Source organism: Columba livia, chromosome 2, assembly GCF_036013475.1.
Source record: "Columba livia isolate bColLiv1 breed racing homer chromosome 2, bColLiv1.pat.W.v2, whole genome shotgun sequence".
Classification (NCBI taxonomy): domain Eukaryota; kingdom Metazoa; phylum Chordata; class Aves; order Columbiformes; family Columbidae; genus Columba; species Columba livia.
Window position 1 is genome coordinate 6,886,182 of NC_088603.1, and position 27,758 is coordinate 6,913,939.

At 41.7% G+C, this 27,758-nt stretch overlaps 1 protein-coding gene across 1 annotated transcript; it reads right to left on the reverse strand.

Moving 5' to 3' along the window:
• Positions 1-1,347: 1,347 nt before the first annotated feature.
• EXOG (exo/endonuclease G) lies at positions 1,348-25,874 on the reverse strand. The gene is made up of 6 exons (XM_065050383.1): positions 25,634-25,874; positions 23,529-23,678; positions 19,185-19,324; positions 17,354-17,430; positions 14,398-14,512; positions 1,348-1,923 (listed from the first exon to the last, which is right to left on the reverse strand). Exons 1-6 carry the CDS (start codon positions 25,857-25,859, stop codon positions 1,462-1,464), a joined length of 1,170 nt encoding a protein of 389 aa, XP_064906455.1. The 5' UTR covers positions 25,860-25,874; the 3' UTR covers positions 1,348-1,461.
• Positions 25,875-27,758: the final 1,884 nt, after the last annotated feature.

A 27,758-nucleotide genomic window follows, 5' to 3' on the forward strand; every position in this document is an offset into this window, starting at 1 on the left:
CTCTAATTTACGTGGGCAGTAAGCTTTTATGATGTCCTTAGCTAGTCACATTGCTCTGCTTTTAAATGTCTGGATTTTGTAAATACGTTCTTGGCAAACACAAAAGTGTCATGGGAACCGTAACTGCTTTATAAAGTGATCTACTTTTGGATACTCCAACTGAACTGAGATGAAGGAAACTATACAGGTTTTAGAACATCCAGCTGATGATTCACAACATCCAAATAATGCTCCTGATTCATCCTTTTTGAAAACAGCCCAATTCAGCTTGGCACTACATGACCCTTCGCAGAAACTATTAACTCTCATGTTAAAACTACTGAAGGTGTTTTAATGGCACAACTCTCCAAATTTATAGAGTTTTACTATAAAAAAAAAATCATCTAAATTTATTCTTTCTTTCCAGATGTAAAATCTCAGATAGAAGCCACACTAGCTTATGTCTGAAATTGAAGATGGATACACAAATGAAGTACAATTGCAATGAAAAACATAGTTTCATTAAATCTCCCAAACAGATGCAAACCTGAGCAACTTCAGTTGCTCGTGAAACAGAACTGGAAATGCATTTTTCATCAATCTTCTGTGGGCACGTAGAAGTTTTGTTGTGAAGTTTCTAGACTAAAGACATGTGGCAAAAAGCCAGTGAGTGACGACAACAGTGTTCACCTCTCAAAACAAAAAATAGGCAAGACAACAAGTTTACCCAACCTTAGTGGCGAAAGCGAAAAATTAAACTTACATTAATTTATGAAGGCCCAATCTCCATTGGTAGCAACTGGTGTCAACTCTGCTTCTATTGTTATTTTTTAAAACAAATTGCAGAATTACACAGGAAATGAAGAAGCCTGTTTCCAATGACAACACTTGACAGCAACTGACATGCTAAAGTATCCAAAGCACACAAGGTCGGGAGAGGTGAGACAATGTGGTTTAACACAATTAAGGAAAGACTGTAAGGGATTCAGATTATGTCTTACAGGTCTCTAATAAAAGAGGATTAAGTAAAAAAAAATTCTAAAGTAATTTAATTTTTGAAAATCCCAAAAAGTACCATTGCTTCTACGGCATCATACTGAACGTCATTTGCAGGCGGAATTACATTTAAACATGTTCCAGTTACACTCCCAAGGTGTCTACTGTCTATTTTTATAATATTCCTAGAAGGGATTCCATACAAAGCCCAAGTCTGACGTCTCGCTTGGAAAATAGCACAAAGCCTTTTCTGGAGGTCCTGTAATCTATTCATGCCAGAAAGGGCTCATTTTCATTTCCCGCATCTAAACACTGCAGCAAACCACGTGCGTGCATCATGTTACACGAGAATGAACGTTATTCCAAATCCAACAACTTCCAAATGTTTCTTTATTGTTTTCACAATTTAAAAAAGGAGAACTCATAGAGCCCTTGTCTTTGTTTGCCTTCAAGTACAAAACCCCAAAAATCTTCTTGAATAAGTACTCAGCCAGCTTTCCCCTCTCTAGCTGCTATTTGTTTTTCCTGCACTAACTCTTCTTCCTTCTTCTTGTGAAGCTTTAGAAGATACTCATCAGGCTCAATTCCTGCTTCCCTCAGCTCTGACATGACTTTCTCCAAGCGGCGCAACGTACGGGCACTCTGCACTTTTCGAGCAGTGATGTACAGCGTAAATTCCTTGAATCCCATCAGTTTACAGGTATCCACCTCACAGATATTTTTCACATCTTTGGTTTTGTCCACCTGGGGGAAGAAAACTAAACCCGACATTTTTTCCAGGTCTTCAATATTCACTTGGAACTCGGTCAGCTGGTGAGTGAAGCCGATGGGATCGTTTGGCACCACAAAAGCCCCCAGTACCAAGGGCTCTGTAGACGTTCTGCTCCGTCTGGCAAGGATCACCTTGTAGAGGTGGGATGGCACAGCTACATCGTCCTTTCCAATCACCTGTCAAAAATAAAGTTATGTTACAGAAACGGATCTTATCAGTTGAGGGGGGCAGGGCAAATATGTGACACTAATTCTACTACCTCTAAAAAGAAGTCACAGCACGTAACTACACATCAAAATCATGTGCAATGTTATCAGACTTGGAGCAGAGCTGGAAAGCACCATTTCATCGTAGCTCCTTATATAGCTGGTCAGGAATGAACTCGTTATTTAATGTCTGAATCTCTCTCTCAAACAAGCAAAGCAGGGCAAAGAACACTTCATTGCACGGTTATTCAGCCACTGTTGGTGAGAGCCCTTCCTAGAAGGTTCTCTACCTTTCTCCTTTGACAGGACCGACTTAATATCATAGTGTTAAGAACAGGCTTAAATTCAAAAGATTAGTGAGTAATTGCCTAAATATTTGTAAAGATCTGTAACAAGGAGCTTTGGTAGAAGAAGAAACTCAAACCTCCCAAGCAGACGCAATTCGTTACAGCTGAAACTAAACTGCAACCAAACCAAGACCCCAGTTCCCTAATCCTCGTGCACATCTCCAAGTGTTGCCTGAAGGGATGGCAGATCTCCTCGCTCATACTGCACCACACCACTAACACTTGCAAACCTGTTTTCAGTAACAATAACTTCTTGACCTGAGAGTTCCTAATCATGTGGGTTTTAATATCCATTTTAAATCAACTCGTAAGCTATCTTCTGTCAGTCATTTTTTCTATATCTATTTCATAGGTTGTATTTAAAAACTGTGTTGCCCAAGTGTTTTTTCGAGCAGACCTGGATATAAAAAAGTACATTTGGTGACTCAGTATTTTGGAAGAGAAGTCTATCTGAAGAAAATGCACCTATTTCTTCCATAAATTCACTATGATTCAACTTGTCCATGTTGGGTTTCCTGCTGTGGCACCCAGACCAGGATCTGGGAGTTTAACTGAAGCACCAAGCGGGGAGGATCAGGACCTTGAATTCATGTGAGATCAGTTAAAAGCTCACACACGTATGTATAGAGCAGACTGTATCAGGGAATATACCTACTGATGATAAATGTAATCTCTCCAGTATTCAAAAAGTGATGCTCATGCCTGCATACTTTTTTTTCCTTCAATATCACTGAACTGAATCTGCCACACCAAAAGAGTGTAACAAGCTCACACATGGAAAATCTGAGTTTTGCATAATCCTTCTGTATAACTACCCTTCTAAAATTTGTACTCTTGTTCTAATGGCAACAGAAGAAAAAGATGCAGATGCCCTTCAAAAACTACAAAGGCATCTTGTTTTATACAGAAAATCCAGTAATTTGGTAGTATTTCCAATATTTGCAATACTTGCCAAAACAAAGACTGCTTGTTTTGATTTTTTAATGGCTTTTGTTAGGTACAGTTAAAATACAATTTCAGAGAAAGCAGATATTTATTTCACTGTCACAACTGATCAGATTAACTGAAAGTATTTTACAAACTAATGCAGTATTTCAGTTCAGACATGCTTTGTCCATTCATACATTCAGTACAACTCAATCAGAAAAGAAACACTTCTTATGTATACTTCATTCTGAGAGTATTCAGCACTTCTGCAAAAGAAAATACATTTTAAAAATTAAACTTTGCCTGTGGCTACTGAACCAAGGTTCACTTCAGTCTGTTCCAACAGTTAACTAACCTCAGTTATGAATTCTTTCTTAAAGTGTCTTCTACCTCTGTTGCCAGTTTTTTAAGTGACCGGTCTTTAAATCTTACTGGTTAGACCACAACCAGAGAAAGTACCTTCAGGAGAAAGGGAAACCTCTGATAAATGAAGTTTATTCATGTTTTGTACAATAACGTAGTAGTAACATCACTACTGTCTCTGGCAAACATGTGCTCTTAGATTTCTTTACTCTGTTACAGAATATTTTCCTCCCCTTCTCTAAAATTAGACTATTTAATGGCTTCACTGTAGTTCAAGCTTTTGTTTCTTTTAACAAAAATGATCTTGCTTATGCCACCAACCTTCTCCTAAATAAAGCTCTGCCTCGACATCTAACGGTCATTGAAACTGATAAGGGCTAAATAAATGCCATAAGCCAAGTCTTGATAGGGAAATTAGGCCTACCAAGTGTCAAAGCACTTTGCATTTAGCATTCTGTGTGGGTGAAACCAGAGTTATACAGGGTCGACGACATAAATAATCAAAACTGACTGATGCACAGGTAATTTTAAAATATACTGAAAACTATGCATTCAGACGCTGCTGTATCTGGTGGGTTAAAAGGGAGTTTAACTTATCTGAGATAGGTGGCACTCAATCTGGGGAGTACATAAAATGTTTTGGGAGTGAGTCTGCACGGTGATCCCACCCCCTGCACGTTCCCAGGGCAGGGGGGAAGAGAAGGACTGTGCTGGTTTGACTAAAAATGGGTTCATTTTCTTCATGCAGTTAGACACCTTTCTTTTTCACAGCTAGCACAGTCATTATTTGGACTTGGTTTGAGAACAAGAAGATAACACCCCAGGACAGAGCTAATGTTTTTAAATGCTCTAGTCTGAGAGCCAAGGACACCCTGAGCTCTGCCCACAGGTGTGAGACATAAGGAAGGGGAGTATGGACAGGGCAGAGCTTGGCTGACATCCAGAGTGATCAATAAGTTTTCCATCCCATTAGCCAGATGAGGTTACACAGGAAGGTGTCCAGGCGGGTTGGAATGTCTGCAGAGAAGGAGACTCCACAACCTCCCTGGGCAGCCTGGGCCAGGATCTGCCACCCTCACTGAAAAGTTTCTTCTTATACTTAAGTGGAACCTCCTGTGTTCCAGTTTGTACCCATTACCCCTTGTCCTATCATTGGTTGTCACCGAGAAGAGCCTGGCTCCATCCTTGTGACACTTACCCTTTACATATTTATAAACATTAATGAGGTCACCCCTCAGTCTCCTCCAAGCTAAAGAGCCCCAGCTCCCTCAGCCTTTCCTCACACGGGAGATGCTCCACTCCCTTCAACATCTTTGTTGCCCTGCGCTGGACTCTCTCCAGCAGTTCCCTGTCCTGGAACTGAGGGGCCCAGAACTGGACACAATATTCCAGGTGTGGTCTCACCAGGGCAGAGTAGAGGGGCAGGAGAACCTCTCTGACCTACTGACCACCCCCCTTCTAATCCCCCCCAGGTACCATTGGCCTTCCTGGCCACAAGGGCCCAGTGCTGGCTCATGGTCATCCTGCTGTCCCGAGGACCCCCAGGTCCCTTTCCCCTACACTGCTCTCCAACAGGTCATTCCCCAACTTATACTGGAACCTGGGGTTGTTCCTACCCAGATGCAAGACTCTACACTTTCCCTTGTTACATTTCATTACATTTTACCCTGCCCAACTATCCAGCCTCCTGACGGGCAGCGTTCCTGTGCTGTATGGCCTGTGCTGCCTTTTCCAGCCCTTTTCACACACTTCTTCCCCAGTCTATATAAATGTATATATACTAGGTCCTCCTTAGCTCAGCTCGCTCCCCTTCTCAACACCTCCCACACATCTACCAGCATCCCCTGTTGTACAAAACCCTAGAGGAAGGGTGAACATACAGATGGAGCTGCTACGAGTATCTCCAATTAGGGGGTATGTGGCATACGTAAAACAAACAGGTGAAAGCGCGTTGAGTGAGCAGAGGGAACAGAGATTGAGTCGGAGGACGGAGTGGGTGGATAGAACTGCTGGGAAATGAATAGAGCTGCACACAGAATAGTTAGGTACGAAATGGAAATGCTGAACGCCTGAAGTGGGTGTTGAGGGAAAACTGAACCCGTGCTTATGTAATATTATGCAAATATATATAGTCTATGCAAAATAATGCACATTTATGCATAGTATATGCTCCTAAGAAGGAAGGAAGGGAAGAAGTAAAGCGAATACTAGTTCAAAATGAAGGAAAGGTTGGTCTTTTGAGAAATGTAGTTCCAAATACATTGAATCATAGAATGTCCTGAGTTGGAAAAAACCCACAAGGATCATCGAGTCCAACTCAACTCTACACAGGCAATGGAGATACATGTAATTTATATACTGTTTCAATTCCACGGAAGCTCTCTTTTGAGGATTTAAATGAATTTAAGTAGGGCTCAGGTTTTATACTAGTCCTCTGAACAGCAGTAAACTACTACTGTAATTATTTCACTCAGTTCTGACACTGTCAAAGTGACTAAAACACGTCACCCTGCCAAGTGTCTCGAGTCCACAAATGTCCCTTCCTTACACAAAACAGGGCATTAAAGTTCTATTCCTAGCTCATTCTGCTGGAGGACAATACTATCAAACGAGGGTGCCTGAACTCTCTGACAGGGTAAATATGGATCACAAACAATATATACTTTTTTCTGCAGCTTAATCTTTATGGTGAACTACGCAAAGGTTATATCACCAATAATTTAGGTAGCCAGTGTGACGCAGTGATTTGTTATAAAAGGAAACGCAGATCTGGAGCACGCCATAATAATATTTACATCATTATGCTGTGTAATATACCACAATTTACCTTTTTAAGGGAGTAGATACAGAAAGTGCAGACGAATGTTTCTGTAGCTGCCCCCGCACAGAGCTCAGCAACCAGGGCAAGATGTAAAACATGATTCTGCAGAAGTGAAGTTTGCACCAGGAGCAATAGGTAGGAAAAACAAACTCAATTCATTTCCTATTGCCACCTAGAGGATTTTCCTACCTAAGTACAGCAATCTGAATCACTACTCTGATCTGCACCACCCCATTTATCTCTGTGCATGCCGAACAGAGGCAGAGAGCATATGCTCCTATTGTAACAGAAGAGAAAATGGGTTAAGATTATCCGTGCACAGATGTTGACTTTGATTTGTGCTGGTCTATCCACAGGCAGCAGATGATCTTTCAGCAATTGATGTCTGAAACAGCTATCTGTCCCAGCTGGAAAAGAGCAACAGTTTTTAATAGCATCTGTGATTAAAAAAAAAAAACCCATGCGCTAATACAAGCAAGAAAATAGAACAATGCTCTGTTGAAAAAATCACTGCTGTCCCACACGCTTTCACACGCCACAAGGTAAATTTTTGTGTAATCCCTTGAAAATGTTCATTTCGCTATTCCTATAAAATTTCACTTAATCTTTCAAATTTTCAACAGCCTCAAAACAGGAAAAGAAGCACTCAAGCTAAAAGCCTTCTTTTCATAGCATTAAATATACTTCCCATCATCATTTGGGAAAGCAATGTGAAATTTCAGACACTATTTCTCTTTGCTTTCTGTATAAGTTCACCATAAAGATGTCCATTGCCTGAACTTTTTGCACTTATTCCTTTCATTTTTGCTTTGCTCTTGTTTTCTCTGGTGATCTGGTGCTGGCTGAAGCCCTAAGACTGAACTGGTGTCACCTAATTATGCAACATTATGATAATGTCTTTTTCAGCGGAGTGTTTATTGGGTTTTTTATTGTTATTGACATTGTTATTGACATTCCACAAGTGTGTATACATTTGTTATACTCCTCCATGGCCAATTAAACCTGGACAGCTGTCATGAGGACAGGCCATTAAAACGTATGCAATTCCTGACATTTAGAGACGTTTACATATTGCTAAAACAATAAAAGTGCTGGTAAGCAGTTATACAAACTTAAAGAGATCACAAGGGCAGATAAAGACAAGTGCAGAGGCAACATGATTTCCTGAAACAGAGAGAACTCAGTGAGCTTTGATAAATTCACCCTCATTAGCTAAGTCACTGGATGGGGATTTGTCTTAAGCTTGGCTTTCCTCATGATTTTGGGTTGGTCATAGTTTTTAAAATTGCAGAAAGGACAAATTGGATAATATTTGTGGAGTGTTTAAATATCATAACAAATAATGAAGACATTTTCTAATGGTATTTAGGTTAAGTTTAAACACATGGCATTAACTAATGTCACCTTCATGGTGGCAGTCACATAAATACGGGGTAAAGCCATCCCTACAAATGAGAGTTTGGAGTTTATGAGAAAGAAAACTCCATTCTTACATAAACAGGAGAAAAGGAATAAGAGCAAAAGAATAGAAGAAATTGGAAGAAAACAGAGTGTTACTCCTACTAGAAATTTTAAAACATACACAAATGTTACCATATTTTCATTTTATACCCAACTTGTAGTTTCCCAGAGTGGTAAGAAAACGATCTTCTTCTGAAAGGGTAGGAATACTTTTTGGAAGAAAGGGCTCATGAATCTAGAAGTAGTATTTTGCCACCTAGTGACTAGAAAATGAAAATCAGCCATGGAGAGAATTAGCAGAAGGGACTAGACTGGCCTTTCATCAGTGAGAGCCAGCTCTCGACTGGCAATTATCTGAGATTCTCTTAGAACGTGCTAAACAGAATCACCCTCGATCACACCTTAACTGCCAGCACACACTGAAGAGTCCTTGCATCAGAGGGCACCACCATCAAATACACCAGGATAGCTCCAGAAATTCCCTCTATGGTCCAGTAACCATTTCTTCACCTTCTGTAATAACCAGAGTGTAGAACTAAGCGATACTGCAAGCCAGAACTGACTGAAAACAAGCATATGTACAACTCTTTATGTAACAGTACTTCCATCTACATCTGGCGATAAAAAAATTAAGATTTCCATCATGTTTCTTGATGGACAGAAATCAAGGACATTATTCCTGCCATCTGAAACAAGACTGCAACCTTCTCTGAATAGGGATTTGTTTTGTTTCGGCTGTAACTTGAGGAATTATACCAACCAGACCCATCAGATACTTTACTGTAGATAATATCATTCCTGCAAATATGACCCCATGTTTGACAATCCAGAGTTTTATTATAATTTGATACTAAATTCTGTATAGAAACAGACTTTCAGGCAGTATAAAAATTTCCTTTGCTATCTGTATAACTATATTTACTTAATCATTGTGACAGCACTAACTGCGTTCACTCCAGTTCCTTGCACGTTTGTGTTAGACAGCACTGATTTTGCTGATAGCGTTTTTTCCTCAATATTTGAGAGAATTCTGTCAAATGGCATTGAAAAGAACTGAGGGGTGTGAAGGCAGACCTAGCGATGCAGAAAATAGAAAATACTACAGATAAGGTCGTAGTAACAATCTGCAATAACACTGTAGAGCTAAGCATTCCAAAATGCAAATGTACGTATTTCAGGAAAATGTAATTTGTTATGGCTGGTCTGATTGCTACTGCCAAATCACTTGGCAATCTTAAAAAAGAAAGAGAGAATGAAAGAGAGAGAGAAAAAGGGAAAGGAAAGGAAAGGAAAGGAAAGGAAAGGAAAGGAAAGGGAAAGGGAAAGGGAAAGGGAAAGGGAAAGGGAAAGGGAAAGGGAAAGGGAAAGGGAAAGGGAAAGGGAAAGGGAAAGGGAGAGAAATGGAGAGAGAGAGAAATGGAGAGAGGAGAGAGAAGGAGAGAGAAGGAGAGAGAAGGAGAGAGAAGGAGAGAGAAGGAGAGAGAAGGAGAGAGAAGGAGAGAGAAGGAGAGAGAAGGAGAGAGAAGGAGAGAGAAGGAGAGAGAAGGAGAGAGAAGGAGAGAGAAGGAGAGAGAAGGAGAGAGAAGGAGAGAAAGAGAGAAGAAGGAAAAAAGAAGAGATGGTAAAATGAAGAGACATGACATAGTTATGGCATTGAAAGACAGACAACACCCCCCCCCCCCCCCCCTTTTTTTTCCCTTAATAAAGAGCGTGGGGTGTACATATGAATTATGATACCGTATTTACATGATGACAGACTCCTACTTCCACAAAAGCCATTTAGGTTACTTAACACTGAAGCCACTGAAGTCTCTATCACCGCTCTTCCTATAATAAAAAAACCCTTCAGGATGGGTACAGGGCTAAATAAAAGCAACCCCATAAATCTATTCTGCACCTTTGGTATCTCTTCTGCTCCAGTCTTAACCCACCGCCTATTATTTGCATTTGTACATCATGTCTAAATTTAGGGCTGACAGAGCTCTGGCCATTTACACCAGTCTAGCCCTTCGCATATAAGTTTTCTGGGACTTGTATAACAGACCTAAATCCCTTAGTTGCCCGTGTAGCCTCTTTGCTTGGAGAAAACCTCTGCTACTTCTGAAAGTTGACTGGGAAAAACCATAATGTACCATCTTAAAATTGAGAAGTGCAATTTGGCTGTCGGGGACTTGCCACAGAACTAGGTGACAAGTAAGTTTATCTTCTGGTACAGTTGTTGTGCATCTCTGGCTAAGTCATTCAATTTTGAAAATGAAACAGCAGGCACAGTATCAGTATGAACGCAGAATTTTGCTAAAAAAGTACATGTAAATGTCTTCTAACAACAAACAAAATAGTATCTAAACTGTACTCCTGTTCACCTAGCATAGCCAATTCTTCTTAGGTTAGTATTTACTACAATGATGTTTGGAATAAGAAGGGTGGAGCGTTGAGCACGACATAGTACAATTATTGCAAAATTTGTATTTCGAACTCCAAATCTGCTGACAGAGGAAAATCACTGAAGTGACAGTCAGTGGAGAACACTAATGTATAAAACAAGACAATGTCATTTTGATTTGATCTGGCCACCGATGAAAAACCTGCATCTGCCTCTCCAGTGACACAGAACAGATTTTTCCCGTTGGCATTCTATTTTACATATATTCTCAAAATCTGTTTTTCAGATACCAAGCACAGTCATCAAGCTACTCTTTGCAGTAAAAGCCTCTGCTGGAGACAGATGAAATGACAGAACATATCTGAGGATACAGCAAGTTCAGCCAACAGATAGAACAACGCTGGCATCTAAGGAGTTCGAGGTTAATTCCCTTTCTGGAATTAAACAGCAAATGGTACCAGAGTCCAAGCAAAACTGGGAACAACGCCATGACTGATGCTCTGTTTTTCTTCTATAGTGATCTAAAAATAACCCTTTTGGATGTCTGATGAGAAAAACACCAGCCTGTAAAGCCACGGATACACACTTCACCACTCCTTTAGCCAAAAACAAGGAAACTAAGATTGAATAGAGGATCTGAAACAAATCAATGCAGACACATTCACTGTAGTACTTCTGTGTTTTCTTTTTTTCCACAGTTCTAGTCTCAGAGGAGAAGAAAAACATTAGAAAGAAGCTCGGCCTTAAGTCCCATTGCCAGATGATCGGTTGTGAGTTTCAGCACTATTGTGTGTACTACAGCACTTCTCCTTAAAGAGCACATACAAAGAAAACGGACACCTCCTCACATCAGCTTTATAAGCCCAAACAATGAGGACTAAAAGCCTTTCATTGCTAAGTCACCTGTTTAAACCCAGCAGGGTTCACTCGGAAACACAGCTAAGAGGGACCTTCTCATCTCCTTCAGCTGCCAACTCTCAGTGTTCTTGGTTTAGGGGCAGAATCCAGGCTACTAAAATCAACAGCAATGACTGCAATTATATCCGAGGCATCTGTTTGAAAAGAACTTCTCTCCAGTGCTTTGACAGGTTGTGTTCCCTCTTCTAAGTGTGTTGATGCAAGAAGGAAACAAACAAAAACCCGCAACAACAAAAAGCCAACACACCGCTCCACTCTGAAGTTTCTTTCCCCAAAGGACAACTTCAATGGCAAGCATGAGAACTTGTGCCACAAAGAGATTTTGAAACTAAAAAAACCCAATTCTCAGCCTGTATTTCTTTACACTTAGAAGTGTAACCGAAGAAGACCCAAATAAAATCATTTAATATTTAAAACAAACTCCCAAAATCAACATTTTGCTCTTCCTACCTGTAGACAGCATTATCTGTACTTAAATACAGCTTATATACTAATTAACTTACATAACAAATCTCACCATAGGAAGCGCGTAAAGGATTTATTAATGTGTCCAAATGGTGAAATGAAAACATGAATACCATCATCCTACCATTTTCAGTCTCACACTGAACTTTACTTCATAGTTTCTATTAAGACTAAAATTGATAAAACATTCATAAAAGACCAGAGTTGTCATTGAACCCAACGATGATGAAGACGTCTTGGCAGTAGACAAGAACCAAAGCAGCATGGACATTATGTGCCACTATTATTCCACCACCATATCCTGGTATCAAGTTGTTTTGAATAAAGTCAGTAAGATGAAGTGCCTGCTCTTATTTTTACCTGTGGAATACTAAAGTTTACATTTCAAAACCACAATAATTTTTCAGAAAATGTAAGCTTGCTCTTCTAAGTAAACACTTTCTCTAGAGAAAAACTAGAATAAAGATGACCAAAATTAAAGTGAAACACTCGAAAAATGCAATTGATAAATGATTCAACTGCTCCCTGGAAAGTAATTCCCAGGTATAAAATGTTCAAGTCAGCTCAAGATTTTCAATTCTTTGCTATGTAAGATGAATATACATATTGAGGGATAAAAAATTAAATGCAATATCCTGACGGCGACAAGGAGGCAAATTCCAGCAAGCTGTGTGCAGGCCAGGAGAACTCTGACGGTACCATTCTGCATGATAATAAGCCAAACACTCAGCTCGAGTCTGTTTAAAGGAAAAATCTCCCTCCTGCTCCCAGCTGTGCGGTCTCAGATGCATCTCACGCTGGCATCAGTAAGCGCTGGACTCCTCTGTGTGCTGCTCTTTCTTTCTACAGCAGTAGAAAACAAACCCAATAAGCAAATAAAGAGTCCAGTATGGACGGTTGAACATCTTGTGGAATGATCTGAGAGTCATCAACACTGGCAGATGAGGGAGAGGACTGTAAAGCATAATGGGCGAGAGCGAAGTCAACACTGTCCCTTTGGGTGGCAAGGAACCGCTCCCAGTCTAAAGCTGGCTTTACCAGCTTTCAAACTTATCTGTGTTGGTCTCTTCTCCCAAGTAGCGTGTGATAGGACAAGAGGAAATGGCCTCAAGTTACACCAGTAGAGGTTTAGATTGGATATTAGGAAAAAATTCTTCACAGAACGGGTTGTCAGGCATTGGAACAGGCTGCCCAGGGCAGCGGTAGAGTCACCATCCCTGGAGGGGTTTAAAAGGTGTTTAGATGAGGTGCTTACAGACATGGTTTAGTGCTAGAGTTAGGTTATGGTTGGACTCGATGATCCTGAGGGTCTTTTCCAACTGAAATGATTCTCTGTGGCATTGGTCATATCCCTTAACCACAGCTTATTTATCCACTTGAAAACGAGCACAGTTGTCACCTTCCTCACAAAGATGTGGGGAGAGCTTAAGTTTGGAACTCTCACTGAACATGAAAAAGATAAATTATTATTACTACATTTTCCTAAGCATATCTGACTGTCTGGAAAATAAAATAATACAACCCAAAACCAAAGCTGTGATTTTGGCACAGTCAAGGTTATAGATGCGTGGGTGAGGACATGAGGGACAGTTTTTAAAGAAGTAAAAAGGTAAAAGCAAACAGGAAAAACTACATTCTATCATGACTGAGTTCCAAGTTCAATCAAATGGAAATCAGCCCTGTATTTATAATGGAAAAATAGCGCCTAAATTTTACCGCTAAACAAGCCAGTGTTGAAAGCTGAACATTTCTCTCTTTTGTGTCTCTCATATCCCTCTGAAACAGATTGTTATAGCAAGCTCATTCACTGCTCCTCAGAGGACTGCTTGGACAGTTGAATCACTCATGAGCTGAAGCTGCCGTTGATCCGAGTACTTATTTCCAAGGGAAAGTGTTTTTTCAAGAGGCACAAAATACAGCATTTATTATTTGCATTATGCTAGCTTTCATCTAGGAACTGAAAACAGCAATAACATCTCATTACAGCAGGGGCAGGAGGTAATACTTACTCAGATGCCTTACTATGCTCAGATCCTACAGATGTGTAAACACGTGCTTACCAAGGGTAAGTCAGGACAAGCAATAAATTCATCTCTCAACTTGAGAACCTTTGCTATCTGTCTATCAGTGACAGTTTCTAGAGACTGTGCATGATCAATCATAAATCTTCAGAGTATTTTAAGCTGGTAATAAAAACAGGGGACCAAAAGCAGGGGGGTATCAGTATCACAGACCAGTGATAACACTACATGCACCGAAAACCTACTGAACTGGAATGAAGTCTTTCAGTTCACTTTGGGATGCTCAGAATCTCAGTTGTGACGCATGTGGGATATCAGCAAACAACTGCTTTTGAAATTAATGGAGCATGGGTATGTAGTTTTGCAAAACTCACACTACCTTTGTATCACACCGTTGCTAAAATGTGTCAATACATGACTGAATAGATACCTAAACATCAGCAAAACCCACTCTCTGCTTACTGTCATGTATTATAGAAGTCAGAAAACAGCTTTACTGCAGACAGTGACCAGGCATTTTAATACATCTCTCTTTGTAAACAAATTGTTTTAAAATTATACTTTTTCATGTGTAGGAAAGATACAACATCTCTCCTGAACTTGTACCAAGTAGTACTAGACATTTCAGACATTTTGCATGTACTAAGATAGCTGTTTTATCAAGCTACAATCTAAATTTTAAACAAATAAATAAAGTATCACCACTGCACTGTTAACCCAGCAACATACACAACATACCTGATAAGTAACACTCTTCTTTCCATCATCATTTGTTTGAGGCAAGGTCAGAGGTCCAGAAACTACCCAAACATCCTCAAATCTCTCGGTCAATTCCCGACAATACATTTCCATTCTGGAATATATTTGTCAGATAAAGTCAGCTGACAAAACTTAACATAATAATCTTTGAAACATACTGTGAAGGGCAAGATCAACTACTGACAGTTTAGGAACTTATTTCCAAACTCATGTGACTGACTCACAAGCCAAAGATGGTAAAATGCAGCCCAAGTCATAGTTCCCACTTGTCCCAGGTTCACTTATTTACAGATAGGCGCCTGTCATTGCACACATTTGAAAAAGGTTTCCAGTCTTACCACCTATCCTGAAAATCTGAGTTCTCTACTTACTCTCACATTTGACCCTAGAAAGATATTGTTGATGGTCACTTGGGATTAGTAAAATACTTGGTTCAAACAGCAGGTTGTGGTATTCTTACTTTAAAAAGATTTACCACATTACTGGACTTGTTTGTTCCTCCCCAAGGAATCGATGTCCTGCAGCTGACAGCTCTTCCACAGCTCAAAGTACTTAAGAAAGTTTCTACGTGTCATTCCCACTAAGTCTACTGGGTTTTTTTTTTTTACGGAAAACTGTTTAAAAATAAAGTAGTAACTCCAGAAATACTAATGTTGTTATTGCTTTTTAAACTAATTGATTCGGTTTACAGCATAAAATACTTCTCCAAATAAGAAGGTTTCTGGATCATGCTTATTTCACATAAAACGAAAGATTATAGCCTGTCTTTGATCTAACACCCCAAGTGTTACAGAAATCACAGGCTGCGAGTACCCATTGGTACTTTACTGAAGATACAGCTGCACTCAAATGGACAAACCATTTTTTGCTGTGTTAGTGAGTTAAATCAGCTTACACAAATCAGAATTAGCCAGAATGAGCCCCACGAATCAGAATTAGCAGGAATGAGCCCTTTTTTCCTTGGTAATAGTGAGCTGCATGCGATATGGCAAAGCATTGACCACAACCTGATTTTTTTCCTGCTTTCATCAGCTTTGCTTCCAAGCAGCTCAGCTCCTCAGGCTGTCTCACAGCCTGGCAATACAAACACTGCCTTGCACATGGAAAGAGTGGGAATAAATTCAGCTATGGAGCAAACTGCTTTTGGTGGAAGCAGGGACAGAGATCGGACTACAGTGACCATGAAATCGCACTCAAAACAAGGCAGAAAATGACAAACATCAGGAAAGAAAGCAGCATGCTGTTGGTGGGAAGAGAAGGAGGAATAAGAGCACAGCACTGAACCAGTCTGATAGCTTACTATCTAACAGCTTGCTGAAAGACGCGGTCCTGCTCTCCCCTTTCCTACTGCTCCCCTTGTCTTCCCCAGCTCAACAGTCTTACTCCATCTTCTGTGTTGGTTCTTGCACTCATCTCACCAGTTGATCCCAATTTCTAAGCTGGCAGAAACATAACCAAGCAAAACAAAATGCAAAACAGTTTAACTGTGTTAGCAGATGGAGTGACTGGCTGCAGTCAGGCTACTACCAGAGCTGGAACTGGGAAAGCAGCAAAACCACATGGCTGGAGGGTGAGTACCACTTGAAAAAGCAAGAGATTGTTAAACTGACTCAGCTCTGTTGCCTACCTGCTCCTCAAAAGAGAATTCAAGAAGCGAGCAATTGAAAAAAGAGAAAGGAAAAGAGTACTGAAGCCAGGAAGGGATACAATGCACAAGAGACATAGTATCCTTAAAACTATTTATGATTAAACAAGAGACTGACAGACCAAGTGGTATAAATATCTTGTTCACGGATTTAAACCGTGGGGATAGAGTGCTGGGGTTGGGAGAAAGTGATAATAGCTGCTTAAATTGTGGGGCTGATGGTGCCAGTGGTAATTTTCGATACTCCCCATGATTTCCTGATCAGGCAGAGATCCTGCTTAAGGGAAATACAGATGGTTTCCAACCTTCAATTGATACAAATGCCTAGCTTTTGTATAAGGAAATTTTATGCTCAAATAGCTGAGGCATTAAAACGATTAAAGAAAACATATCTCTAAAATGTTAAGAGTATTTCATTTGTCTATAAAACAGTATAACCTTATTGAATGCTTCATATGATTTTATAGGCATTCTTGTAAAACCGGAAAGCAGTCCTGGGTTGAATGATGATGCGTTTTTGACAGACGTTTAGTACATAATTTTTCTAACCTTCCCTTGAGCAAATCTTGTGAAATACATCATTTTCCCCTCCTCTTTCTGAGTCTCAGCATTCTGGAAGCCCTATGCAAGAAGCACTGGATGAATGCTACTTTTATTCATGTTTTTCTCTGCTCAAAGGAAGGAAAGAATAAAAACCCTATGTGAAGAAAGTGTAAATTTATCAGCCACTCATTTTACCTCAAAGCCGATCTAGCCAGTGTTCACAAGTGACAGAGAACCTGCCTGGCTGATCCTTGGAAACCAGCACTTGAAGAAACATCCAAGACCTGAAGTAGTCACGACTCAGTGGGGAGCGCTCAGTTCCCCAATTCAAAGTGAACCAATGTCCACATAGAGAGATGTGAATGGTCTCACACTGGAAGCACGTTTTTGAGAGAGAGATGTTAAAGCAAGATCTAAACTCTTTCCTTACTTCTACTGAATTTTCCTTTAGAACACATGTTAAGCCTGGTACATTTTACCCATATCAGCCAGAAGAAGTAATTTTATTTATTCTAAACAAATGTCCTCTACAGACTGATTGAATACAGAACTAAAGCAGTCGTTATACTATTCTTGCACCGTGAGGACTGAGCTGCCTTTCATTTCAGAGAAAGTTGGTATGATCTCTACAGATAGGCTATAAAGTTTTTGAGAATACTTTGATGTGAAGCTTTATAAATACAGCATTTTTTATTTGTCCTACTACTTGATATTTTTCACTTAGTTTACTTACAAGTAATTTCTCACCTGTTCCAAAATCCAGCGTTATTTTCATAATTCTGAGGCACGATGTTAGACAGATAGAAGGTTTCAGCCATAGCTCTCTGCATAGAAAATGAAAATAATATAGTGTAATTGAAACATCTACAAGCTGAAAACATATTTTATAAGTTTATAGATCAGAATCCACTTCTAGTTTAGCCTTAAGATTAGCAGATAAAGCCTAAATCAGAACATCTACAAAATTACTTTGGATTAAGAGGTGCATAATGAGGTGCAAACCGTGCAGAATGTCTCTACTTCGTCTTTTGTTTTGACAGAAACGCAGCATGAGAATGTCCAATTCTAGAGGCACACGAATTACTATGTCACCTGGTGTCAGTTTTTTAATGCTTTTGGATGCAACTATTAATAGCTGCTCTTATTTTTGAATGGGAAGGATGCCTTCACCCATGCTTTTCATTTATTTGACTGCCTAATTTGCCTGATGATTAGCTTTTTCTTTCCACTGCAATAAAAGTTTTTACTGAAAATATTTATCAATATTTTACAAATGTATAATGTGCAGGTGATGTAATGATTTGTGAGATCCAAATGATCAAACATTTACGCATCTGCTTAATTTTATCTTTAAAAAGTGCCATGAACCCCTCTGAACTGAAGCCCACATATGTATCTCCAGATGCGAAGGACCTGGTGCTAAAAAACTACATCTATGCAGGGAAATACAGGAGAAAACATTTCCAAGGTCTTAACCCAGAATCTTCTTAAGTCCTGTATTGCCAATATTTTTCACATACTACTTCTTCAAAGTGAAGGGGCTGATAGAACTCCTTAGGATAATGAGCAAATACTACCTGCGCTAATTAAACTGTGAAATTACATTTTTCGAATCCTGTATTGGAAAGATTGTATCATCTCATTGCATTTCAAGCACGGTCGAGGATCTCTCTGCACACACATAGTTCACCAGAAAAAGACCCCCAGATCTCACAAATAAATAACCACCAAGACACTTCTGGTAGAAATAAAATGACTTTTCTTTCAACCACCACATGCCACTGCGCTGTCACTCCGCCTCACTGCATTCTATTCTGCCTGGCAGAAACACAAATTCTAACTGCTTCTTAATTGACAAATTGCTGCATTAGGCACATTTCACAAGAGGATCCAATAAATCCAAGGCTGCTTTGTTAGTCAGCCAAGGCATTAGGGTGTGCTTTTCTTACAGCTCAAATAAATGGCAGGTGAAGACATTTTATAGACTGAAAGAACTATGGCAAAAGAAGGTTCTAATTTACCTCATACGCCTTGCCACAAAGGAAAAAGCCTTATAAATCATCCAGGCAATCCCCTTGCCAATACAGAACACTACTTAACAGCATCTTTGCTTTGCCCAATCTAGCCTTAAACATCTCAGCACCCGTCAGCCAGAATGAAGTCATCGTTCCCTGTCTCCCTTTCACTGAGCTTCAGAACACACTTTCAGGGTTTGTTTGGTGAAGGTTATAATCTTCATTTCACAGGCAGACAATGTGACATACAAGAGGTTGAGAAGACTTCCTTAACGCTGTACAGTACAAGATATACTCACACCATCTCTGCCAAACAAGTTAATATAGGTGTGATGTAATGAAGAGAGGTATGTCAGCAGGGGATGCGTCTCATTTAGATGCCTGAAGCAGACTGTGAGAGCATCCCACAGTGCTCTGTCAGGAACAGACCTTGTCACTCTGAGTCAATAAAGAGACCACGTTCCATCTCAAAACTGCAAAAGGAACATTACACATTACTTCAAGGGTCTTCTGACCCTTTCCGAGTGATAAACATAAATTAAAAAGAAAGAAAAAAATCCTACTGTTGAAAATTTGTTATCTCCCGCTGGTGCCATGTGTCCTCGTGACCATCCGCTCCCAAGGTAGTCTTCATTGACAGCACTAAACATCAGAGGGATGTTAGGATCTGGTCGGAATTTACAGTGTCTTCGGTCTGCATTGCCTAAAGAATAACACACTAAATTGTCAGGTTATTGTTAAACCGTCATAACAACAAGAAAAAAAGAACTGGTTCTGTTACATCTTGCCAAATGACCCGTGCTTAAGGATTGAACACCTTAATCTAAATTGAGTGTTTTTCTCAACTATACAAAAGAATTCAACTTAAATATCTGTGCTTCAGTCCTAAATGAATTCCCACTACATATTAGAAGTTGTAACATGCTTACTATGTTACAGAGAAAAAAAGAAAAATATAGCCTTATCATAAACACAGATCAATATTAAAGGCAAGATTGCCAAAGACATGAAACCATTCACTTTTTAGGACAATGAAGATATACAAAACTTCACCAGCTGCAGTTCCATTTTTATGTTTGATCCACTACAATTTTTCTTCAAGAAAGAAGTGCAGAGCTTTCCTTTTCCTTTCCAAGATTCCCCTTCTGTCTTTTCAGACATTTGGGAATTATGCACGAAAATTACTAAGTCGAAGCCTTGTGAAAGACAAAAACTTTTTGAGGGGTGGGTTGTGGGGGAAGCGAACTTAACTGTTGCAGAGCCCACTCTAAGCAGCTGTCTTTGCTGGGAAGACTGACTTCTTCCCAGATTTACTGGCTGTACACCTATATTTCCTTCCTTGCACTGTGTAGAGTTCCAGTCAACCCCTTGGAAAAGAGGATATTCTGAGTGGGCTGCAACTTTGAGACCACTTAATCCCAAACCAAGATCACTTCCTTGGAAAAGCGATGGCCAGAAGAGACTTGCATGAATTATTCTGGCACTCACAACCTCCAATAAGATATCATCTTACTTAGGGGATGGCCTGGAACCCAAGAACATCCATAAGTAAGAAAAGTGCTCCAGAAAAGCAGCAGAGGCTGACTCAGCTGTGCCTGTGCAATCAGTCAACAGAGCTGGAGAATAACTGGCTTAGGGCACCATGATTGTTGTCCACATCATTTTTTTCACAAATGACAATATAATTCCAAGTATCTACAGCATACTGAATTTTCTTTGTAAAATTCAGGGTGTCATCTTAGGTATAATTTCACAGATGCAAGACACAGGACCATTTATAGTCTCTTTTCATTTAAGCATGAATCAGGACTTATACACAACAGAGAGAATTTTCCTCAAACTTGGGACTTTATAAAGCACTTACACAATGTGAGGGGCAATTTTCAACAGTGATCACTGCTAGTTGTTAAAATTATTCTTTTTTCTATAGCTGACTGTGCACACACACACAAACTGCACACATTCCGGCTATTTTGTCAATATTATCAATGAGCTTCCTTGTGCTCTGTACTGAGGACAAAGCGTGGTACACGCTCCCCACTTGGCAGTTCTCTGAAGAACCCAAGAACATCTTTATCCATGATCTGGATGAGGGGATTGAGAATACCCTCAGTAAATTTGCAGATTACACCAAATTCGGTGGGAGTGTTGATCTGCTGGAGGGTTAGAAGGCTCTACAGAAGGATCTGGATGTGCTGGATTGTTGGGCTGAGGCCAATTGGATGAGGTTTAACAAGGCCAAGTGCAAGGTCCTGCACTTGGGTCACAGCAACTCCATGAAGGCTACAGGCTCGGGGAAGAGCGTATGGAAAGTGCCTGGGGGGAAGGGATCTGTGGACATTGATTGACAGTGACTGAACATGAGCCAGCGTGTGCCCAGGCAGATAAAAAAGGCCAACAGCATCCTGGCTTGTGTCAGGAATAGTGTGGCCAGCAGGACCAGGGCAGTGACCGTCCCCCTGTGCTGGGCACTGGTGAGGCCAAACCTCGAATCCTGGGGTCAGTTTTGGGCCCCTCATCATAAAAAGGACATTGAAATACTGGAGAGAGTGCAGAGGAGGCGACAAAGCTGGTGAGGGGCCTGGAGCACAAGTCTGATGAGGAGCAGCAGAGGGAACTAGGGCTTTTCAGCCTGGAGAACAGGAGCTGAGGGGAGACCTTCTCCCTTTCTGCAACTGCCTGAAAGGAGCTTGGAGCATGGAGGGGGTTGGTCTCCTCTCTCAGATAACAAGCGATAGGATGAGAAGAAATGGCCTCAAGTTGTGCCAGGGGACATTTAAATTGGATATTGGGAAAAATTCTTCACGGAAAGGGTTGTCAGGCATTGGAACAGGCTGCCCAGGGCAGCGGTGGAGTCACCATCCCTGGAGGGGTTTAAAAGGCGTTTAGACAAGGTTCTTAGGGTCAGGGTTTAGTGCTAGAGTTAGGTTATGGTTGGACTCTATGATCCTGAGGGTCTCTTCCAACTTAAATGATTCTATGACATCCAAGGACCACAAAGAAGAAGTGAAGGGGTGGAAAATGAGCATCCATATGCAGAACGCATCTCTTGGAAACCAGTGCCTGTAAGCAATTTCCTTTTCTTTGCTGACCATCTGTGCATATGTCTATGGAAGTGACGTCAAAACAGAGAGGTGGTCAGAGCACCTTTATGCAGCATAGGTAAAAGGAAGGAGCTGCCCTTCTCTTTTCTTCTTTGATAAAGCAGGTGACATGATACTTTTACACAGGACTGATGCTTAGGAAGCAACACTGACAAGTTTAGCAGTGTGCAAAACAGCAGAATTCTTATTTAAAAAAACCATATTTCATCTCAGTATGTAAGACAAACTGTACTTTATCAACTGAACTTGAAAAACGGAAAACTATATCCTCATTTATCCTCTGTTCACTGTTTGATAAAAAAGGCTAATTTCTTCTGTAACCAGTTTTGTACATCTCATTTACATGTAAAGCTAATTTATTTCCACCATGGGTTTTAAACATTTACATTCTTACTTATCAGTAAAATACATTTTTTTACATCTTTCAAGACTCCAGGACATGGAAGGTTTTTATGACCTTCACCAAACAATACAGCTCTGCCTCAAATCTTAATTAGAGTAGCTATCAGACATTAATCAGAGCCAAATGCCTCAAATACTTAATTTCAACTTGCAGGTTAGTTGTATCTGACCGTTTTGAAAACATTTTAACAATTCCGCTGTTAAGACCCACTTGAAAGTAAACCTGGAATTACTGCTTCCTTCTCAGAAAGAAGTGGAATCAATGATGCTACTTAGGGGTTGGTTATAAATATTTTCAGGATCACGCTTTTAATTTTGAAAGGTAATTTGAAGACAGTGATTAAGATATATTTAGAGGGCTACTACGTTCATAAAACATTTTACAATTATACAGTTACCTCCATTACTAATAACTTGCCTTATAAAAACTGAATTAATGCTATAAACTTAATTTACAATGACTGTATACCACTCATATTTCATTCACCACTGACAGCAAAAAATCACTGAGCCTCTGTCTTGCATAAAAAGCAGGGGAGAGAGTATTAGATAATGCACATCAGAAAATACAACAGAACTGCATCAAAGTAAGTAATGGCTGCAGTGAGCAGGTAATGCCCTCTCTAGCTTTAAACACTTAGAACTGTTCATGCCCTTTGCTCCATTTTTATCTCACAAATGGACATTCATCTTTTCTTCCCCTTCTGAGCAAACCTCTTTAAGAGCTGTGGATAAAACAGTCTGGCCACTAAAGGCATTGACTCCACAAGCATTCACACATATGGGGCAGTACCTCAACCGACATAAACTGCACCACGGAACTGCTCGAACAGTAACATTGAACTTTGCAGGTCTGAATCAGGAAAGAAAAGTTTAATTTTTCCATTTTTCATCTTCTCTCCATTCATGTTTAAAAGAGGCAAATTAGGCTTCCCTGCCACAGCACGACTTACTGTGTTTACACTCGCACAACTGTATTTATCTGGTGCTTACAGACTGTTTCATAAATCCATAACAGAAATTTCTCCCGGAAGGTAGCTCTGGTTTTTCTTCATTATTCCCTTTCATACTCAACCCATGGGCCAAGTGTGTCTTGCAGGCTTCAGGACTTTGTACATTCAATATCAGACTAGTCCCAAAACCAGAAAGAATACTGAAGAGGTTGCCAACCTGGCATGACACATCTCTTTTAAATCACTGGCAACATCAGCCTTAATACTGTCACGAAGCTGACTACAGCCAGAGGCCTGCTGCCTCCAGTGAGATTGTGAATGGGTGGAAAAATCCATACCTAGAGATCACTACAGGATTTTTCTCCCTGCCTGCTCCTGCGTCCACTTTCTGTGAACTACAAGGCTGATTCTGGGTGCTATAAATGTAAGAAAATAAATACATACATACCCAGTGTCTTCTGTTTTGAAATATGTTCAATCACCCACCGAGGCACCCGTTTTGCTTGGTCATAAGACAGTGCATGATTTGTGTAACATCTGGTCTCTGTTCCAGCTTCAGGGAATCCATATTTTTCCAGCAGAGACTCTTCCACTGGTTCTGAGGAGAAAAATAAAAAGAAAGCCATCCAAATATGAAACATGATCAGAAACAACACTGTAAGAAAAGCACCTCCATGGATATAAACATACTGTAGAGGGAGCTACTTGAGGTTACTGCCACAATTAAAACCTAAAAGGATATTAAGAGAGCATTCCAGTGAAACTCCCTTCTACCAAAAAAGAAGTGCTTTTCATCAGGACCTCACATGAAAAATCTCAGGTCCGGGCCTAACTCCTCTACTTTAATGCCTACACACACCTACCTGGCAATTGCTCTGGGCTGGCCTTCAGAAGAAAAGCTATCAGATATTTAGGGACAAAGGAAGTAGGACTAGAGAAATGATTGTGCCACTGTACTCAGCACTGGTTAGGCCAAACCTCGAATCCTGTGTTCAGTTTTGGGCCCCTCATCATAAGAAGGACATTGAGGTACTAGAGAGAGTGCAGAGGAAGCGACAAAGCTGGTGAGGGGCTGGAGCACAAGCCTGATGAGGAGCAGCTGAGGGAACTGTGGCTGTTCAGCCTGGAGAACAGGAGCTGAGGGGCGACCTTCTGATCTCTGAACTGCCTGAACGGAGCTTGGAGCATGGAGGGGGTTGGTCTCTTCTCCCAAGTAACAAGAAGAAATGGTCTCAAGTTGTGCCAGGGGAGGTTTAGATTGGATATTAGGAAAAAATTCTTCTCAGAAAGGGTTGTCACGCATTGGAACAGGCTGCCCAGGGCGGTGGTGGAGTCACCATCCCTGGAGGGGTTTAAAAGGCATTTAGACAAGGTTCTTAGGGACAGGGTTTAGTGCTAGAGTTAGGTTATGGTTGGACTTGATGATCCTGAGGGTCTCTTCCAACCAAAATAATTCTATGACTCTAAATCGTGCAACAAGCTGTTACAGATACGGGATATAAACACATTTCACCCTTCAGAAGGGGAAATCGCACTCTTCCTCACAAACTGTTGAGCACAAGTGTGAGTCCTGCCCTCACCAGGAACACTTACACTCTGCTGAATGAATAAAACCTTCACTTTGAGATTTTTTTTTATTTTTTTTTTTTTTGCAAAGAACAATTTTCTCTCATGGAGGAATATTTACACACGTCTTACTGACTTCCTCATCCTCCAGCCATCTGTTCAAGAGCAACTCAAGTTTTCAGAGCCCCTCTTCCTATGCTTTCTAACACTTCAGTACCTTTTAAAGCCTTCAGGTTGCACAGAAAACTGCTCATTCCCACCAGGTCCTGGTGCCCCCCAACAGGCCCCTTCCCCACACCTTGCAACCTCGCCAGACCCCCCACGTTAATGCAAGTCACAGCCCAGCATCCCCAAATAACTGCACCACCCTCAGCATGGGGCAGGTACCCAGGGAACTCCCCGCCCTCCTTGCTTTGGGCAGCCCAGGGTGGACGCAGTGGGGAGAATCATAGAATGTTCGGGACTGGAAGGGACCTCGAAAACTCATCCAGTGCAATCCCCCCATGGAGCAGGAACACCCAGATGAGGTTACACAGGAAGGTGTCCAGGCGGGTTGGAATGTCTGCAGAGAAGGAGACTCCACAACCTCCCTGGGCAGCCTGGGCCAGGCTCTGCCACCCTCACTGAGACGCTTCCTCTCAAATTTAAGTGGAACCTCCTGTGTTCCAGTTCGAACCCATTGCCCCTTGTCCTATCATTGGTTGTCACTCAGAAGAGCCTGGCTCCATCCTCCCGACACTCCCCCTTTACATATTTATAAACATTAATGTGGTCACCCCTCAGTCTCCTCTTCTCCAAGCTAAAGAGCCCCAGCTCCCTCATAAGTGAGATGTTCCACTCCCTTCAACATCTTCGTTGCTCTGCGCTGGACTCTGCTCTGAGAGGAGAGAGGGGCTGGGGCAGTTCGGGGCCGCCATTCCCGCCGCCGCTCCCCCACCCGCCACGGGGCCGCCGCGTCCCGGCCTCCCCTCTACCCGCCGCTCTTACCCTCCTGCAAGGCCCGCCCGGGGCCCGGCTCCGACTGGCTCTGGCTGCGGAGGAGCCGCCACGCAGCCCAGCACGACGCGGCAGCGCCCGCCGCGGCCCCGCAGACGAAACCGCCGAGGAAGCGGCGGTGGCGGGGAAAGGGCGCCATGGCGGGCAGGGCCGGGCCGGGGAGGATCCGCGGAGCCGCGCTGCCCCCGCAAGCGCCCCCTCCCGGCCCGCCCGCCATGACGGCATCGCCTCAGCGCGGTGGGGACACAACAGGGGAGGAACGAGCGAGGGGCGATTTGCCCGAGAGCTGCGAAGAAGGGAGCGAGAAGGCGAAGGGCTCGCCCTCAGCGGGACTACAGGGACACCCCCGGAGAGGGGTGGCTAAACTGGTCCCCAGCCAGTGAGGCCGGGGAGAAATGGCGCCAGAGGAAGATGCGGGGTTGGGTTTAGTCACCATTTGGTTATTTGACATCAGGCTTTTTGTCAGGAAAACCACCAGCCCCATTATTATTATTTTTCCCTCACAAGTGTCTGTTAAAATTCACATTAGAATAACAGAATGTCCTGAGTTGGAAGGGACCCACAAGGATCATGGAGTCCGACTGCTGTCCCTGCACAGGACAACCCCACAGTTCACAGGGTGTGTCTGAGGATGTTGTCCAGTCTCTTCTTGAACACTGTCAGGCTCGGGGCCGTGACACCTCCCTGGGGAGCCTGTTCCAGTGTCCAGCACCTCTGGGTGAAGAACCCTGGCACATCTTCCTGCCATTCCCTCGGGTTCTGTCGTTGGTCACTAAAGAGAAGAGCTCAGTCCTGCCCCTCCTCCTCCCCTTGTGAGGAGCTGGAGCCGCCATGAGCTCCCCCCTCAGTCTCCTCCAGGCTGAACAAAACAAGTGACTCCTCATACGGCTTCCCCTCCAAACCCTTCACCAACATTAACCTAATGTGGGTCCACTGGAAGCACTTCCCGCCTAGCACCAAGCAAGATGCTTTTTTTTTTCTGAAAAAAGGCACCATTTTAGTAATGGAAAACACCAAAACCTGAGGGCTGTGTTGCCACGCGATCACTTCACTGCAGGCAGCTTGCCCAGACTGGTCTGGCCATGCTTGTTTATGGCTGGAGGCATCTTCTTGTCTCATGTTGTGGGGATTACAGAGCACACTGGGTTGCTATGAATACAAGGAGCTCAGGGTTTGGTTTTTTTTTGTAGTCAAAAAACCCCCATGGTATGTGGAAGGTGCATCAGCCCCAGGTCCGACGCTCGCCCTGACAGCAGGTACCTCACGCTGAGGCCATTTCCCTGACTGGGAACCCTGCAGCACTTGTGAGTTTGCCAACAGCCCGCAGTACCCCAGGAAATATCCATTTTTAGCTTAAACGCCCCATCACTGGCAGTCACAGCTACATTGCTGGACTTTGTATTGATACAGCTTAACGTGCGTGTAACGCTCTGTGCGAACAGTTATTCACTGGGAACGATACGCAGCGTTACCACAGGGCTGCAAGAGGCAATGTGCTGAAAAGGACTCAGCGATTCAAGCCAATTCTCTTTTCCCTTTGGAAGAATTGGGAAATGATGGGTAGAAGAGACCCCAGCTGTGCCTCTATGGGGATTTTGTTAGGGATTTTGGATAGCAGAGATACCATTAAAACACCAAAACATTCTTCTATAAAAAATAGAAATATTCCAGCTAGACGCCGAAGACAATAAAATACCAATTACTTTAAACGTCGCACCACCAAGAGAAGCAATTATTTGTAATTTACTGTTTATTTTCATATACAAAAAGATAAACTTGAAATAGTTCTTTCTAGTTTTTTTCCTCCTATCTGTTGGGGTGTAGCTGCTTCACACAGGGCAAATACTACATTCATACTGGTTTATTCGGACACCCAGTGCAAAGCTGAAGCAGCAAAACTCCAACTTGGCAGATCTAATGTCAAACTTGAGACTCATTTCTAAAATACCACAGTAAAAAGGAACAAAGATCCACTGCAAATTCATGAACTATGATACAATGTTCTTGTCAAAATGTCTTCATTTCATAACTGCAATACAATGGATGTCTGCATTAGGCCATTTTATATATACATTTTATATATATATACTTTTGCAGAATATATATATATAATATA